Source organism: Nothobranchius furzeri, chromosome 11 (assembly GCF_043380555.1).
Source record: "Nothobranchius furzeri strain GRZ-AD chromosome 11, NfurGRZ-RIMD1, whole genome shotgun sequence".
NCBI lineage: Eukaryota > Metazoa > Chordata > Actinopteri > Cyprinodontiformes > Nothobranchiidae > Nothobranchius > Nothobranchius furzeri.
Window position 1 is genome coordinate 34,291,825 of NC_091751.1, and position 17,007 is coordinate 34,308,831.

The 17,007-nt window shown below is 44.6% G+C and overlaps 1 protein-coding gene across 1 annotated transcript in view; it reads right to left on the minus strand.

Moving 5' to 3' along the window:
* Positions 1-393: 393 nt before the first annotated feature.
* Positions 394-17,007, minus strand: part of LOC107383705 (zinc finger protein 391) — a 35,278-nt gene continuing 18,664 nt past the window's right edge. Inside the window, exon 3 of the mRNA XM_015956482.3 lies at positions 394-11,158. Coding sequence (XP_015811968.3) covers positions 10,215-11,158 — 944 coding nt within the window. The 3' untranslated portion in view covers positions 394-10,214. The remainder of the gene's footprint in view (positions 11,159-17,007) is intronic.

Consider the following 17,007-nt stretch of genomic DNA (forward strand, 5'->3'; position numbering starts at 1 on the left):
ATCTGTACCGGGTCGGTCCGGGCCGGGTAGCCCCAGTCGGCCCCAGCCTGGCCCGGTTGATTCCACACATCCTTGTCTTAAGCCCATGTGGGCTGATTCTACGCACCAATCAGAGGCTTGCTCCAATGGAAGGTGCGAATTTGCTGTCAGCAGTGGGTGTGTTGGCCCTGGTCGGCCTGAAGCAGACCCCCTCGAGAAGAGGGCTGAGAATGAGCCTTGGTTGGCCCAGAAAAATACCAGGCCACCCAGATATGTAATCAACCTACGCTACCCGGCCCGGGCCGACCCGGTACAGATGGGAATGGCCCACTGCTGTCACAAACGTGCCGGTGAGCGAAGCGGAGATGAGGTGAGGATCCACACGCGGGTGAGGAAGGCAGGCAGACAGGTAGGAACGGTTTTACAATAGTTTTAATATCAAGCACGCAGGACATAGAAACAATGACCCAACAAGAGACACAGAACTGAAGGGATTTAAATACAAGAGGGCTGGGAGCTTGGGTGATTGGAAAACGAGAGGCAGGTGGGAGCATTTAACAGAGACACATGGCTGAACCAAATAGAGAGACAGGACAGGGTGTGACACCTGCAGTCCTAAACAGAGAAAATCAGATCGCAGGTGACAAGAAGGCAATAAACACATTTTTACATTTATCCACATAAGATATAAATTATATTCTTCACACAAACAATTTTTACTTCATTAAAATGTGTCAGCTGTGTAAATCCCTGAATGTTAAACTACTTTTCACAGCAGAACACAGAAGAACTTCTGTCATTGTGTGTAAACAGCTTCACACTTCACCTCTAAGCTTAATAAAAACGCTTCTCCTTAAAACAAATGACAAGTTTAATTCGACACACACACAGGAATAACTGGGACCCGCGAATCAAACTCGTTCTGGCTGATTTCTGCCTAAAATGTAATTTAAAAAACAAATATACAAACGAAAAATGTTTATAAACTGAACCGCTTTAAGCTTTTTAGTTTTCTACTGCTAGTTTTTAACAAACTTACGTTTAGCTCTCCCCATTTTCTCTTCCTGTTGAAAATCCACAGCCGGCGCGCAAAGCATGCTGGGATAGCCTTATTCTTTGAGGATACAACAGACCCGTCCTCGAAATGTGGGAGGAGCGAGGACGCATTTGAGGACGCGAGAATGAGTATTCTTGGAATTTGGTGCACCGCCTGGCATATGTTTCATGTTCTTTGTTCAATTGTGTATGCAATTTGTTTGTATACTTATCACCTTGTTCAATAAAGTTTTGAAAAATAAGACAGTACTCGTCGCTGCGCTGTGACGTCATCGACCTCAAAATGCACTACAAGCATCCTTCCCGTGGATTCGGACCATTCGGACACACCAGTTTCACCAGTATGGGGTGCCATTTGTAAAGTCAAACAGTCATAACAGCAATATTTTTGGTTATTTAGCAAATCATAAGAGAAAAAATTGGGAGTTCACTTTTTCAAAGTCATATTTTCACCATGTAATTCATACATTTATAAATGTTAAAGTTTCCAAATAAATATTTAGTTAGCAAGCTAAATATTTAATTTATAGTTAAATATTTCTTTTGCAAACTAAATATTTAGGTCTGATCTAAATATTTAGTTTGTAAAATAAATATTTAATTCACTAACTAAATATTTAATTTGTAAATTAAATATTTAATTCACTAACTAAATATTTAATTTGTAAATTAAATATTTATTTTCTGAAAAAAAATATTTAGATCCCAGCTAAATATTTATTTTGGAGCTAAACATTTAGTTTGCAAAATCAGTATTTGGGAAATAAATATTTAAGTCTGACCCAAAAATATAAAATATAGTGTGGAGCTAAATAACATCTTGGAAAATAAATATTTAGCTGGTACTTAAACATTTAGCTAATATGCAAATTCACTTGCCAATAAGCAGAAGTTGGTTACTAAAATAAAAGCTGGATCTCGCTAACCTCTTTATAAACTCTTGCTCCGAACCAGAACTTGTTTTATCTCCGGTTCTATTCTTCAGCCAACACGTCGGACGTGTTCAGAAGAATAGAACTGGAGATAAAACAAGTTCTGGTTTTCAAATATGACTTTGAAAAAGTGAACTCCCAATTTTTTTTCTCATGATATGCTAAATAACCAAAAATATTGCTGTTAGATTATGACTGTTAGATTTTACAAATGGCACCCCATACACCAGCAGGTCCAAGGAAGGACTTTATGAGATCAGGGCTCTCCTACGATTGGCTATTTCATGTAGCAGCAGTCTCCTCACTTAGAGCAGCTGTACTCCTGCCACATAATCAGCTCTTTGGGAGTTTTCTAAAGAAAATGCGAACTTAGCGCTGTAATAATTATTCAGTCCTGTTTTGCAAAATAGATGTTTTTGTTCTTTTAATATAAAAATACACGAAAAATGTAAAAAGTTTATTTATAATAAATCCTGTTGCGTTTATCACACTGTTGAACCCACTTTATATAGTACCGAGGTAATCAGTCTATCTAATCAGTCAGTGTAATTGTGATAAATGCTACAAGATTTAAGTTCACGTCTGACGTTTTCAGGTTCTTTGGTAATAGACACAAACTGGTTTGTTGCAGAACAGAACCGGATGGTTTCATAGCACTAAATTCACATTTCCTTTACAAAACTCAAGATCTGGCTGCAGACATAAAACAGCTGCACTTAGCGAGGGAAGACAGTCAGGAATAGCAACTGTTCAGGCTTTTGCGTGACCTCCATCACCACTCTCTCCTTATTCTGCTCTGATTTCACTCTTTCCTATTCTATTACTCTCTCCCTTTCCTTTTATATTTCTGATCTGAGAGCAGATGAAATTTGAACTGATAAACAAAAAGACACTTTGCGTGTTTTCTTATTTTTAGATCAATAAGTTTGGAATTAAGTAATTCCGTAAGAGCACACGGTTCTGGAGGGTCAGAGTTTGATGTTCTGATGGGGAGAGGCTGAAGAACGGGTCTGATAGAAGCACTGGACCCAGAGAGGCAGTGGGGAACTCGTCTCCACCTGGACTTCTGCGTCCTTCAGGTCTCAGGAGCGTCTTCATCCAGGTGAAAGCAGACCTTGTAGATCCAGCTGAGTCCAGCAGGGGGCAGCGCTGTTCAAGTAAGGACTCAGATGTTTTCTCAGCTAGTCTGACTCAGCAGCAACAAGCTGATCCATCAGTGACCAAACATGAGATCAACATGGAACATCGACCTGGCTTTAGAGAAACCTGCAACAATAGATGGAGTCAGAATGTGTTCAGGTTCAGGCGACATCCCTGCTCCTCAGACACGGTTACATCGGAACCTTCGCTGTTTTCAGCTTTACTCAGATGAAAACCTCAAAAGCCATTTAGTTTCCAGAAGGTAAATAATCCAGTTAAACATCATCAGGAACTCTGTCGGCTCTGAAGATAATTCCAACAGATGCATAAATGAGTTTTCAACATAAAAGTAAGCAGCGTGAAGGTTAGGGTTGGGAGCTCTGAAACCAGAAGGGTTCTGATCAGATAAAAGGTTCCTCTTCTCCTACAGGTCTCAGCTGGGATGAAGATTTAGGTAGAGGTGGAACTCCACTGCACAGGTCCTATAAAACAGCTGCTAATGGTCCTCATTTCTCCTGGTTTCAGCAAGATCCACGAAAACCTCCAGAGTCCCTGCAGTTCCATCCCGGATCAGAACTGGATCCACGAGATGTGGTTCCTGGAGACTCCGCTGTGAGGCCCACAGTGACAGGAAACATCAGGAGTGTGTAAAAAACCTGCAGCGTGAAGCCCACACAATACAGCACAGCAGCCACTAGGGGGGCTCGCACACAGGACATCAGAGACAGAGGTGTCTCAGCAGGGGACAACACAGACAGAGGTGTCCCAACGGGGGACAACAGAGACAGAGGTGTCCCAACAGGGGACAACACAGACAGGTGTCCCAACAGGGGACAACACAGACAGGTGTCCCAACTGGGGACATCAGAGACAGAGGAGTCCCAACAGGGGACATCAGAGACAGAGGAGTCCCAGCAGGGGACAACACAGAAAGGTGTCCCAACAGGGGACAACAGAGACAGAAGTGTCCCAACAGGGGACATCAGAGACAGAGGAGTCCCAGCAGGGGACAACACAGAAAGGTGTCCCAACGGGGGACAACGGAGACAGAGGAGTCCCAGCAGGGGACAACACAGACAGGTGTCCCAACAGGGGACAACAGAGACAGAAGTGTCCCAACAGGGGACATCAGAGACAGAGGAGTCCCAGCAGGGGACAACACAGAAAGGTGTCCCAACGGGGGACAACGGAGACAGAGGAGTCCCAGCAGGGGACAACACAGACAGGTGTCCCAACAGGGGACAACAGAGACAGAAGTGTCCCAACAGGGGACATCAGAGACAGAGGAGTCCCAGCAGGGGACAACACAGAAAGGTGTCCCAACGGGGGACAACAGAGACAGAGGTGTCCCAACAGGGGACAACACAGACAGGTGTCCCAACAGTGGACATCAGAGACAGAGGAGTCCCAGCAGGGCTCTGCAGCTGAGTCAGCCTGACCAATGGTAAATGGTCTGTAGTGCCTTGGGACAGCCGTTCACACCCTGGTGGTGATAAGCTACGATGTAGCCACAACTGTCCTGGGACATGCTAACATAGGCGAGGCTGCTGAGCATGGGCACCACTGGCTCCAAGTCCAGGGCGCGTCATTTGGAATTCTAGGATGTCCAAGGAAGGTCCCGCCTTTCTCGCCTCTGATTGGCTGGAAGGGCTCTACTACGATTGGCTATTTAGTGTAAGAGGAAAAAGTTTTCCCTCGCTGCAGGTTTTTATGTTTACAGCCAGATCTTGAGAATTTTTTTGAAGAAAATGAACTCATCGCTATAATAAACATCCTTTCCTGTTTAGCAACAAACCAGGTTCAGTTTCTTTTATAAAAGAGCCTGAAAAACATCAAATGTGAACCTGTAATAATTCTTGTAGCATTGTATCACACTATAGACTGACTTTGTATCTGTTGGGTCTATTGGGATTATATTACTTCATTATTAGGCTATCCTGCTTTAATAGGTTAAGGCTGTTTACAAGTTGGAGCACATCTCTCATCAGATTAAATGTGTATCATTTAATCAAAAACTAAGTTAAAGCTGATTATGATTTAGACCCATTTTCACCAGTTTTCATTATTCTAGAGAAGAAACAGACCTGATGCACACAGCTTGGCAGAACAGGGCAGTTTTATTAAATTTCATACCCAGGTAAGGCACATATGTTTATCCTGTGTACTCTAATGCTTCAGAGCCAAGAGATAAAGTAAGTCCAACAGTTTGATAAATGCAACAAGATTTAAAATTCACATTTTACATTTTTCAGTTTTTTTTATGAAACATAAGAAATTTTGCAAACCAGGACAGAATGTTTATTATAGCGCTAAGTTCACATTTTCTTTACTAAACTCCCCAAACCAGCTTTCTGCTGGTGGCAGAACAGTCAGCACTTCTCATTAAATCAACTGACCTACAGCAAGGACAGCCAGTTTGCTGTTAACTGAAATAGCCAATCGTAGTAGAGCCTTTCTAGCCAATCAGAGACGAGCAAGGCAGGATCTTACTCGGACATCCTAGAATTCCAAATGGCGCGCCCAGGGCGAGGAGGAGTAGCAACCATTTTTCTATCAGACGTATTAATCAATCCCTTACCAATTAATAGTTACAGTTCTTTTGAACATCTCATTCTCAGTTTTCCTAATCCAGATTACAAAACCACTCTTGTTTGTAGTTTAGTCCACCAGGCCCTCCCCATACTCAGACTGCACCCTGTGGTCCTCTGTGAGGAGCACATGGAGGAGGTGCACAGTCTTAGCTCTAAGTGTGTAAATAATAGCGTGATTGGAACAGTGAGCATTGCATCATTGGTCACACCACATGCTAGGATGCCAGTTGCGGTTTATGCTACTTAAAAAAAATCTTTATTAACAGTTATTTGACAACATTTACATTCAGTAGTCCAAGCAGAATGCAGGTCAGGTGGTGGTGGAAGTCATCAGAGTAAGTTGGGCTCATTTACGGGGAGAGATGCACTACGCCAAGGCTGCCTTTGTTGCCGATTCTGTTTCATGGACAGGACAGGACAGCCAAGGTGATGTGGTACTAATGGATTCATCACAACGTGATCTCCAGCTTCCGTTAGTAAATGGCCTGTACTTGTAGTGCCTTCATAGGAGTCAACAACCCCACAAGGCGCTTCACAACACAATCACCCATTCACACACACATTCACTCACTGGTGGAGATGAGCTACAATGTAGCCACAGCTGCCTTGGGGCTGCCGAGCACAGGCGCCACTGGTCCATCCGACCACCTCCAGCAGGCAAGGGGGGTTAAGTGTATTGCTCAAGGATACAACAGCAGAATTCTCTGGTCGGAGCCGGGATCAAACCTGCAACCTTCCGATTACTGGACAACCCGCTCTACCTCCTTAGCTGCTGCTGTCCCTACTGCTGGAGCGGTTTGCAGCCGAGTGTGAAGCGGCTGAGATGAGAATCAGCTCCCCTAAATCTGAGACCATGGTCTTGATTCAGAAAAGGGTAGAATGTCTTCTCCAGGTCAGGGATGAGGTCCTGCTCCAAGTGGAGGAGTTTAATTATCTTGGGGTCTTGTTCACAAGTGAGGGAAAGATGGAGAGTGAGATCGACAGGAGGATTGGTGCTGCGTCTGCAGTGATGCGAGCGTTGTACCGATCTGTCGTGGTGAAGAGAGAGCTTAGCCAGAGGGGGAAGATCTCGATTTACCGGTCGATCTACGTTCCTACCCTCATCTATGGTCACGAGCTTTGGGTAGTGACCGAAATATCCAGATCATGGATACAAGCGGCTGAAATGAGTTTTCTCTGCAGGGTGTCTGGGCTCTCCCTTAGAAACAGGGTGAGAAGCTCGGTCATCCGGGAGGGGCTCACAGTAGACCTGCTGCTCCTCCAGATGGAGAGGAGCCAGAAGAGGTGGCTTGGGCATTTGGTCGGGATGCCTTCTGGACCTGGTGAGGTTTTCCAGGCACGTCCAACTGGGAGGAGACCTAAAGGGAGACCCAGGACACGTTGGAGAGACTACGTCTCTCACCTGGTCAGGGAACGCTTTGGGATTCCTCCGGAAGAGCTCGCCTAAGTAGCTGGGGAGAGGGAAGTCTGGGCCTCTCTGCTTAGGCTGCTGCCCTCGTGACCCTACTATGGATAAGCGGACGATAATGAATGGATTTTACTTTCGCCGATGTCCACATTGAATCTTAGCGTAAAACATTCAGAGAGCATGGATAAATACCATTCATTTTCTTAAAATTTAACTTTCTGTTTGGGTAAAAAATTGGTTCCAATACCAAAGATTAGATTTTCCATAAACATTCCAAATGTGTTATTTTTTCCTGAATGGAGGGGAAATATTCTCTTATTTTTAATCTCAACACCTTATTGTTGACTTTGCTGTCTGTAAAATTGTACTGAATGATGCTAAAACAAGTGATTAAACTACTGGCATGTCATGTCTAAAGATACACACCTGCACTGTTATCAAATAACATTTCCAACAGACACACCTGTGATTGTAACCATTTGTGCACACAATAATAAAAAACTATTTACATAATTATCATTAACCCTCTGGAGGCAGGTGTTGCAGATGTGCAATGTTAAAACCTACCTACGTATTTCATGAGCATGTTTAACTCAGAAGTTCCCCTGAAGGACTTAGTTGTTCATTCTTTTATCAGAACTTATTTTGAGCCTGAAAGGGTTAAAGATACATTTTTTTCAGAAAGGGCTCCGCCTTCTTTCTACGCAGGAATGGACTGTGAGAAATACCCTTTGCTGAAGATCGTATCGGTGCAGATCGGGAGTGCAAAGGGGGCGTGGCCAATTCCACACTGGAGAATTGGAACACTACATAGTCGCACCTCCGGACTGGAACGCGCAATCAAGCGGCTGAAGGGTGAAAGTGCGAGTATTGGAATAAAAGCTAAGCTTCTCTGGCATTTCAACACCCTAGCCGTGTACTTAGTGTGTATTCAAGTAAAAAAAATCAAAGGTTGCTTCATGGTGTGGAAGTAAAAGTGAGCTGTCACAACTGCGGTAACTGGCAGAATGATGCCGTGGTTTACGATCGCTTGTTTTGTGGAGCGCTCTATTGGTTAGTGGGCGGGAGGATGTGACGAAGCAGAACAAAGATGATTGCTGGTTAGAAACGGATTTGGCATCAACTATCTAGACTTGAGCTTTTCTTTGACTCAAGCAGAGATACAGATATTTTAGTGCTGTATTTAGGAAAAGACCTTATTCTTCAACAGTATAGAGTAGACCGTCTTGTGGGCTGACATCCGTAGCTGTGAGTACGTCACGTTGGTTGTTCAAGAACCTGCAGAGGCAGTTTGAACAACCACCATCAGAGATCTGGCTATGGGTCGTGACCAGACCATATACAGGGAGTGCAGAATTATTGGGCAAGTTGTATTTTTGAGGAATAATTTTATTATAGAACAACAACCATGTTCTCATTGAACTCAAAAACTCATTAATATCAAAGCTGAATGTTTTTGGAAGTAGTTTTTAGTTTTAGCTATTTTAGGGGGATATCTGTGTGTGCAGGTGACTATTACTGTGCATAATTATTAGGCAACTTAACAAAAAACAAATATATACCCATTTCAATTATTTATTTTTACCAGTGAAACCAATATAACATCTCCACATTCCCAAATATACATTTCTGACATTCAAAACCAATACAAAAACAAATCAACGACCAATATAGCCACCTTTCTTTGCAAGGACACTCAAAAGCCTGCCATCCATGGATTCTGTCAGTGTTTTGATCTGATCACCATCAACATTGCGTGCAGCAGCAACCACAGCCTCCCAGACACTGTTCAGAGAGGTGTACCGTTTTCCCTCCTTGTAAATCTCACATTTGATGATGGACCACAGGTTCTCAATGGGGTTCAGATCAGGTGAACAAGGAGGCCATGTCATTAGTTTTTCTTCTTTTATACCCTTTCTTGCCAGCCACGCTGTGGAGTACTTGGGCGCGTGTGATGGAGCATTGCCCTGCATGAACATCATGTTTTTCTTGAAGGATGCAGACTTCTTCCTGTACCACTGCTTGAAGAAGGTGTCTTCCAGAAACTGGCAGTAGGACTGGGAGTTGAGCTTGACTCCATCCTCAACCCGAAAAGGCCCCACAAGCTCATCTTTGATGATACCAGCCCAAACCAGTACTCCACCTCCACCTTGCTGGCGTCTGAGTGGGACTGGAGCTCTCTGCCCTTTACCAGTCCAGCCACGGGCCCATCCATCTGGCCCATCAAGACTCACTCTCATTTCATCAGTCCATAAAACCTTAGAAAAATCAGTCTTGAGATATTTCTTGGCCCAGTCTTGACGTTTCAGCTTGTGTGTCTTGTTCAGTTGTGGTCGTCTTTCAGCCTTTCTTACCTTGGCCATGTCTCTGAGTATTGCACACCTTGTGCTTTTGGGCACTCCAGTGATGTTGCAGCTCTGAAATATGGCCAAACTGGTGGCAAGTGGCATCCTGGCAGCTGCACGCTTGACTTTTCTCAGTTCATGGGCAGTTATTTTGCGCCTTGGTTTGTCCACACGCTTCTTGCGACCCTGTTGACTATTTTGAATGAAACGCTTGATTGTTCGATGATCACGCTTCAGAAGCTTTGCAATTTTAAGACTGCTGCATCCCTCTGCAAGATATCTCACTATTTTAGACCTTTCTGAGCCAGTCAAGTCCTTCTTTTGACTGATTTAGCCAAAGGAAAGGAAGTTGCCTAATAATTATGCACACCTGTTATAGGGTGTTGATGTCATTAGACCACACCCCTTCTCATTACAGAGATGCACATCACCTAATATGCTTAATTGGTAGTAGGCTTTCAAGCCTATACATCTTGGAGTAAGACAACATGCATGAAGAGGATGATGTGGACAAAATACTCATTTGCCTAATAATTCTGCACTCCCTGTATTCACATGTATAGGATGGCTTGCCAGGCGACCACTGCCTCTTTTACAGAAACCAGTGTGTTGTGAGTTTTCTAACTTCTGTCATGGTGTTGTGGGTTGGAACACGTCGTTGGGTTTATTTGGATTACAGTGAACAGAGACACACATAAAATGATCGTTATGTAAATGCAAGCCCTTCACTGGACCCTGAACGAGGGCAGAACCCGTCAGAACGTCACATGTGGGAGCTTCGCTTGTGGGACATCAGGTTGCTGTTTTGACTGAATCTCTTCCCACATTGTTTACAGGAGAACGGCTTCTCCCCGGTGTGAGTTCTGATGTGGTGCAGCAGGCTGGTGCTGGCGCTGAAACCTTTCCCACACATGCTGCAGGAGAACGGTTTCTCTCCGGTGTGAGTCCTCATGTGGACGTTCAGAGCCCCCCGCTGGACGAAACGCTTCCCACACTCCTCACAGGAGTAGGGTTTCTCCCCTGTGTGGATCCTCATGTGATCCGTCAGACTGTTGCTCTGGCTGAAGCTTTTCAGACACACCTGACATGAAAAGGGCTTCTCACCTGTGTGAGTTCTCATGTGACGCAACAGGTGACTGTTCAGGCCGAAGCGGTCTCCACAGATCTGACAGGAGTACCGTCGCTCTCCGGTGTGAGTGATCATGTGACGCAACAGGCTGTCACGCCGACCGAAGCTTTTTAAACACGTCTGGCAAGAGTACGGCTTCTCGTCCTGGTGAGTTTGTTGGTGGAACTTCAGAGATGAAAGGTCAGAGAAGCTTTTCCCACAAGTGCTGCAGGAATAGGGTCCAATACCATCTGGATCCAAACTGCCTTCTACTTTTTGAGAGGACAGAACCAGACTGCTCTGTTCTGCTTCAGCCTGATCACGTTCCTCACAATCCACTGTAACCATGAAGACATCACTTTCCTTCTTCAGAACCAGCTGCTCCTGGTCTGGACTGCTGTGGAGGTCTTCCTGGTCCTCTTTCGTCTGTAGAGGTCCTGGGTCCACCTGGTCCTCTTTGAACTGTGAAGGTTGTGGTTCTTCTTTGTCACCTTTACTCTGTGAAGGAGGTCCAGTGTCTAACTGGTCCAAACTGGATTTCCGGTCATGGTCACTGAGCTGCTGGCTGTTCAGAACCTCATCCTGCTTGCTGACTGGACCTGAGAGGGACAGGAAGAGATTATCAGAGGCGGAGTTATCTCTGAGAGACTAACCTTGGACACGCTAGTAGAGCCCTGCAATGGGATTCGGGTCCAACGGGACCCAAAGTAGTTGTTGTGGATGCGGGCCTCAGGGCTTAACCATCTTTGGTTCTCTGATAGAAATGTGATCATGTGATCGTCAAAGATGCATGTTTCAGCGCTGACAGGATCTGTTGTGTTAGACACCTGTGTTGTTCTAGGACACTGCTGCGGTTTTCACCGCTTTGTTGTCATTCAGTTATAGGCCATCTTTCATGTTCTTTAAAATGGCAAAAAAGCATAATCTAATGTAAAAAAGTTACTTTGGTTATAATCCCAGGTTTCCATACAACTAGCAGGTGTTTAAAAATACTAAATAAAGGGATGAGAGCAAGCGCCCCCCAAAAAACGCGCGGTTTTAGAGTCACGTGACACATGACGTGCCTAGAGGTAAACACAGAGGCAAACGAGAGGACAACAACAAATCGGTCATTTTTAGTTGCTGAGGTAAAACCAAGTAAACTAATTCAAATATGGTTAATGTTTGTGTATGTGGGGGTTTTACAAACTCCAGTGTGTCTGGGCATCGTGTTTTCCAATTCCCAAAGCAGAAAAACCAAGCTTTCCGTGCTTGGGTGAGATTTGTTGGGGTAAAAAGGCAGGATTTTACCATCAGTAGTCTCGAACAACTCCGTGATTTGTGTTGTGCATTTCCGCGAGGAGGATTACATCGAGGGGGACTTGATTGAACACAGAATGGGGTTTCGAAAAATGGACAAAATCAGACTGAAATCCACTGCAGTACCATCGATACATGGAAAAGGCAACAAGGGAGAAGGACCGGGAGCAGCCGCGCCCGGAACGACAACAACAATGGCGGCTCCTTCCAGCAGCAGAAGAGACTCAGGAGCTACACGCAGGTCAGCAACTCACAAGCTGCAAGTAGCCAGAGTAAGTGTTGTTTAATTTCTAAAAACCGTTAATGACAAAAACATTCAATGGTAGAAATGTGTTTATGCAAATAATGTCTATATTTATTTAGCCGTGTCAGGCTATAATTGCGCAGCTAAGTGAGAGATAAACTGACCGCACTTATGTAACAAATACATTTTCTCTATAATCATGGTGAGCAGCAAAATAACAGACACGGTGATTCTGGTTAAAATAATCATTTGAGCACCACGAACAACCCTTGCTTGCCTCCGGTTTCAACCAGCTGCTTCACCAGTTCATAACGTGATTTTGTACAGCTGCACTCACTTGAGGCACTCACGCTAATGTTTGTGTACGTTTCTGTTTTTTAGAAAACACTCAAATATCTCTCCTACTTTAGTGTAGTTTCCAGGTGTTATTTTGAGATTCATGCCGGGCTATTTATCAGGGCTTACATCCCCATGGCAATCTGCTGAGTCCTAAAATTATGAGAGGTTCTGACCCAAATCAAGCATTTGCGATCTTGTATGCATTAAACAACATTTTTGTGTCTCTACATTCATCTTTTATGATGGGTAGTTCTGTAATTTATTTTAAGTTTTTTCACCCTAAATGTTCTTGATCTTTAAATTCAAGTACATATTTGTATGCTTGCTTTGCAGATGATAGCAGATCTGTCACAAGTCGAAACAACAGAACAAACTCCTGAAGTAGCTGCATTTCCTGTGACACAATGTGACATGAGGGATGACTGCATGTCTGGTCAGGCGCTGCCCCAGAACACAGGAACCCCAAGGAGAACGCAACCAGAAAGCCCCCCCCCAGAGGCACAGAGGATCGCCCCGGGGGGCCACAACCAGCAGCCGGCAGAGTCCCGGGAGATATCAGCGGCAAGCCCACAGGCCCGCCCGCAGCCTCCCACCCCCTAGCAGGCCGAGCCCGGGACCCAGCGACCCGGGACCATGGGGCGACCACCCCCGCTGGGGACCCAGCAGAGCCCATGACCCAGACCCCACCAGGCAGCCACCGGAATTGACCAGGCAGACGCCAAAAATCTTAAACCCCCTGACCCAGGAGCCACGAACACTCAGGAAGACCAAGGCACCACACCCCACACCAGGTGTGGAAGGGGGAGGGAAGATGAAGATCAATATCATAAAAAGAAGTCCCAGGAGAAGAGAGGAGTCAAAGGCCCCACCTGACATATACAGTCATACACAAACACAGTCACACACTCCCTCCCTCATGCTCACACATACACATACAACCAAAGACTTACAAAAATGCACGCCGGACACCCACTCATGCTCCCCATACACACCCTATTCACTCTGGTCCCGGTACTGCTGCACATTGGGTACAACCATCACCGGTTCCCAGAGTTTGACCCTTTCTGCTGTGGTGCTGATGAGCAGGCTCCCCCGCCCAACGCTGAGCACAGCAACCCACCACCCCAGACCCCAACCGGACAGCCAGATCTCCCTCCTAGCCTCCAGCCCCAGGAAGCCAAGTGACAACAGAGGTGTGCTAAGACCCCTAGTCTCCCTCCACCTGCTCCAATATAGTGTTAGTGCGTGTTGATGAGGTGTATTCCATGGCTGTGGTGAGCGGGCAGTGCGGGCATCGTCTGGCCTATGCCAGCTGATGCCACCACACCACCCCACTTGCACCCACAGCCCTCGGTGTCTAAGTGCAGTTTAAAATTGCAAGTGGGCACCGGCACTCGGGAGGAGGCTGAGAAATCCCCCTGCCAAGTGCCGTTGAATGTGCTCACTCCCAAGGCCCTAAGTGTGTGTTTGCGTGTAATGTCTTTGGTGGACGTGTATAAGGTGCAAATAAAATTGGGGGGCAGGTTGCCACAGGAATGCGGAAACCTAACTGAGCACTTCGTTCTCAGACTGCAGGTTTACTGGTGGTTCCCAGAATATCTAAAATTAGGATGGGAGGCAGATCTTTTAGTTATCAGGCTCCTCTCCTGTGGAACCAGCTCCCAGCTTTAGTCCGTGAGGCAGACACCTTTTAAGACTAGGCTTAAAACATTTTTATTTGATAGGGCCTATGGTTAAAATCTGATGTTAGCCTATATCTGGACAAGTAGGGGAGTAGAGGGAGGTGGATGTACAGTCGGTAAAGACGACTCTCCCTTGTCCTGCCTCCAACATACCTCCATCTAAAAAGGATAGATTATCCAGAGTTATCTCTGTAGGTATGCTGCTATAGGCTTAGACTGCTGGAGAATACACTGACCACTTTCCACACTCTACAACTTTCTTCTACAGTCTGCTCTTTAACTGTATTACTTTCTGCAATCTCAGCTGTTAACTTTAATTTCTCTGTAAGTGTTTTTCTCCCCAGAAGAAGCTACAATGATGTTCTGCTGAGCTGTGGTGGCCTCACGGAGGGGGCCATTGTCTAGCACACTGCTGCTAACCACTTAAACATTCTCCCTCTCAGTGGCGGCTGGTGAAAAATATTTTTGGTGGTGCTGTGCTATTTTTTATTTTTAAACAAACTTGTGCTTTCTGAGCTTTGTGCACAACTTCACTATTTCCTGAATTAAGCACAGGTCTTTTATTTCCTGTCTTACATCATTGGACAAACTGATTAAACCAGGTGTGTCTGACTATTGGCACGCTGCCTTGCAGACCAAGGTTGAAAAATACTGCATTAAATTGCACATAAAATAACATGACCATAAATGGTAAATAGGCAATGCAAGAGGCAAGTAACAAAAACATTTTGTTTAATTTCAACATTTGAGTGAACACCAAAAATTATGAGCAGGTCACTGTTACAGTAATGGTAGTAAACACCACTTAGACAAAATGCCAGAAATTTACACTGTTAAATATTTCTGGAGTGTTGTGCCAAGGTCAACTTTATACAAAGATCAAGTGGATGCATTTGTGTGTGTGTGTGTGAGTGTGTGTGTGTGTGTGTGATACCTCATTTGTACAGAAATTTTGCCCTTCTGTCCTTCTGAGTGGCAAAGCTCTCAATTAGCTTTTTATTGAAGTCAGGAATGTTTGTGACAAGCTTTTTTTCCATGGAGAGCATGGAAAGAGCATTCAGCCCATCCTGTGTCATGGTGTTCCTCAAGGAAAGTCTTAATCCTCTTTAAAGTAGAAAAGCACCTTTCTGATTCGGCTGTGGTCATGGGTGTGGTGACAAGAATCTTCTTTTGCATGGCTCAGGATGGTGTGAAAAAACCTGTCTGTCATATGATAAATAAAAAACAACAGATAAGTACATAGGAAACACTTTCATGGGAAATAATGTCATCAGTATCCTCTTACAAATGTCATATTTCCCAGTTTTTGGGACAATAAAACATTTCTGATTCTCAATCAGATGTTTTTACATTTGAGGTAAAAACATCTAATTGAGAATCAGAAATGTTTAATTGTCCCAAAAGCTGGGAAATTTGTTTGCTGCAGCAGAAGTGTAACAAGTAAAATGGAATCAGATTGATGTATGTACAAATTTACATGAAATACACATATACATGATTACATATGTATAATAAGTATGTGTGTTGAAATTAGTTTTTAGTTATTGCACATTAAACATGTTATTAAACAAATGTCCCGGTTTGTGGGACAACCAAGGATTTCTGATTCTGATTATCTTGTTCACAGAAATGTAATGTACAGCTTACCTCTGCACCCAGCTGCTGTTGTTCCCTGCATGGCAACGTTAGCTCTGCTGCCTAGCATGGCTAGCTTCACCGTGTTGTTGTCCATGTGTGCCCGGGATGACTCGTGTTTCTTCACCTTCTCAGAAAAATGTTTCATGTCTGTAACTCCTGACTCATCCATGCCTTATCTGTCCCAGCCGTTTTGAATAACAAACTCGGAAAGCAAAATAACGCATTAGCGTGATTGCATCCAGCTAGCCAAGCCTTCCTGGTGTACCAATTTCGGGAGAAGCCTAGTGTGTACAGTTTACCTCTCTCCTTCTCCTGCTGGCTTATCTTTATGTCGGGCTGATCTGGTCCAAGCTCTTTGACATTAAGTTTTTCCACCATAGTTCTCCTCTCGAACGGATACTGGAGAAGAGACCGAACTGAATTCAGTGGCTGCTGAGATCCGGTATCCATGCTGGTTGTAGTCACCGGCGGCGTCCATGTTACATCTGCGTCACGACCAAAAACGACTCTGCCGAGTTCTACCGAACACCAACGAAACCTTTGGCGGTAGCTCCTTCGCCCATCATGCTTCTGAAACGTTCTGAAACAACGTTGATGCTGATTGGATACATTCCCATTCCTACCCTTTGATATTCTTGTCAGCAATTGGACAACTGGTCTCGTCCTGTTTGGGCGACTGAAAAACAGCACACAGCCTCCACCGCTCGGCAGAGCTCGGCAGAGACCGGCAGAGACCAATATAGATATATATATATATGATTTATTTTTGTTACAAAACACACAATTAACTTAGAATATGTGATTATTGTTCACTTTATTTATTTTTTTAAATAAAAATTAAAAACACGGAAAAACTGGGAGGGCGGCGCCCTATCGCCCTCTACTGGCCAGCCGCCACTGCTCCCTCTCCTGATAATAACTTTTTGCTTTCCTTGACGTTGGATGTGCTAATACTAGTTTATCCATTTGATTATAGATCCACTAGAATAAATACAATAAAGTTTATCTCTCACCAAATAGAATATTTACTAAGAAATCACAATGTAACCATAGACAGATTACTTTGTCTTTGTGTGCATGTGTGTGCGTGTGTGTGCGCGTGTGCGTGCGCGCGTGTGTGTGCTCTGTCTTCTCGATCCCCAGTGAGTCATGGAGGATGATTGCTTATACTGAGCCAGGATTCTCTGGAGGTTTCTTCCTGTTAAAAGGGAGTTTTCCTCTCCACTGTCGCTGCATGCTTGCTTAG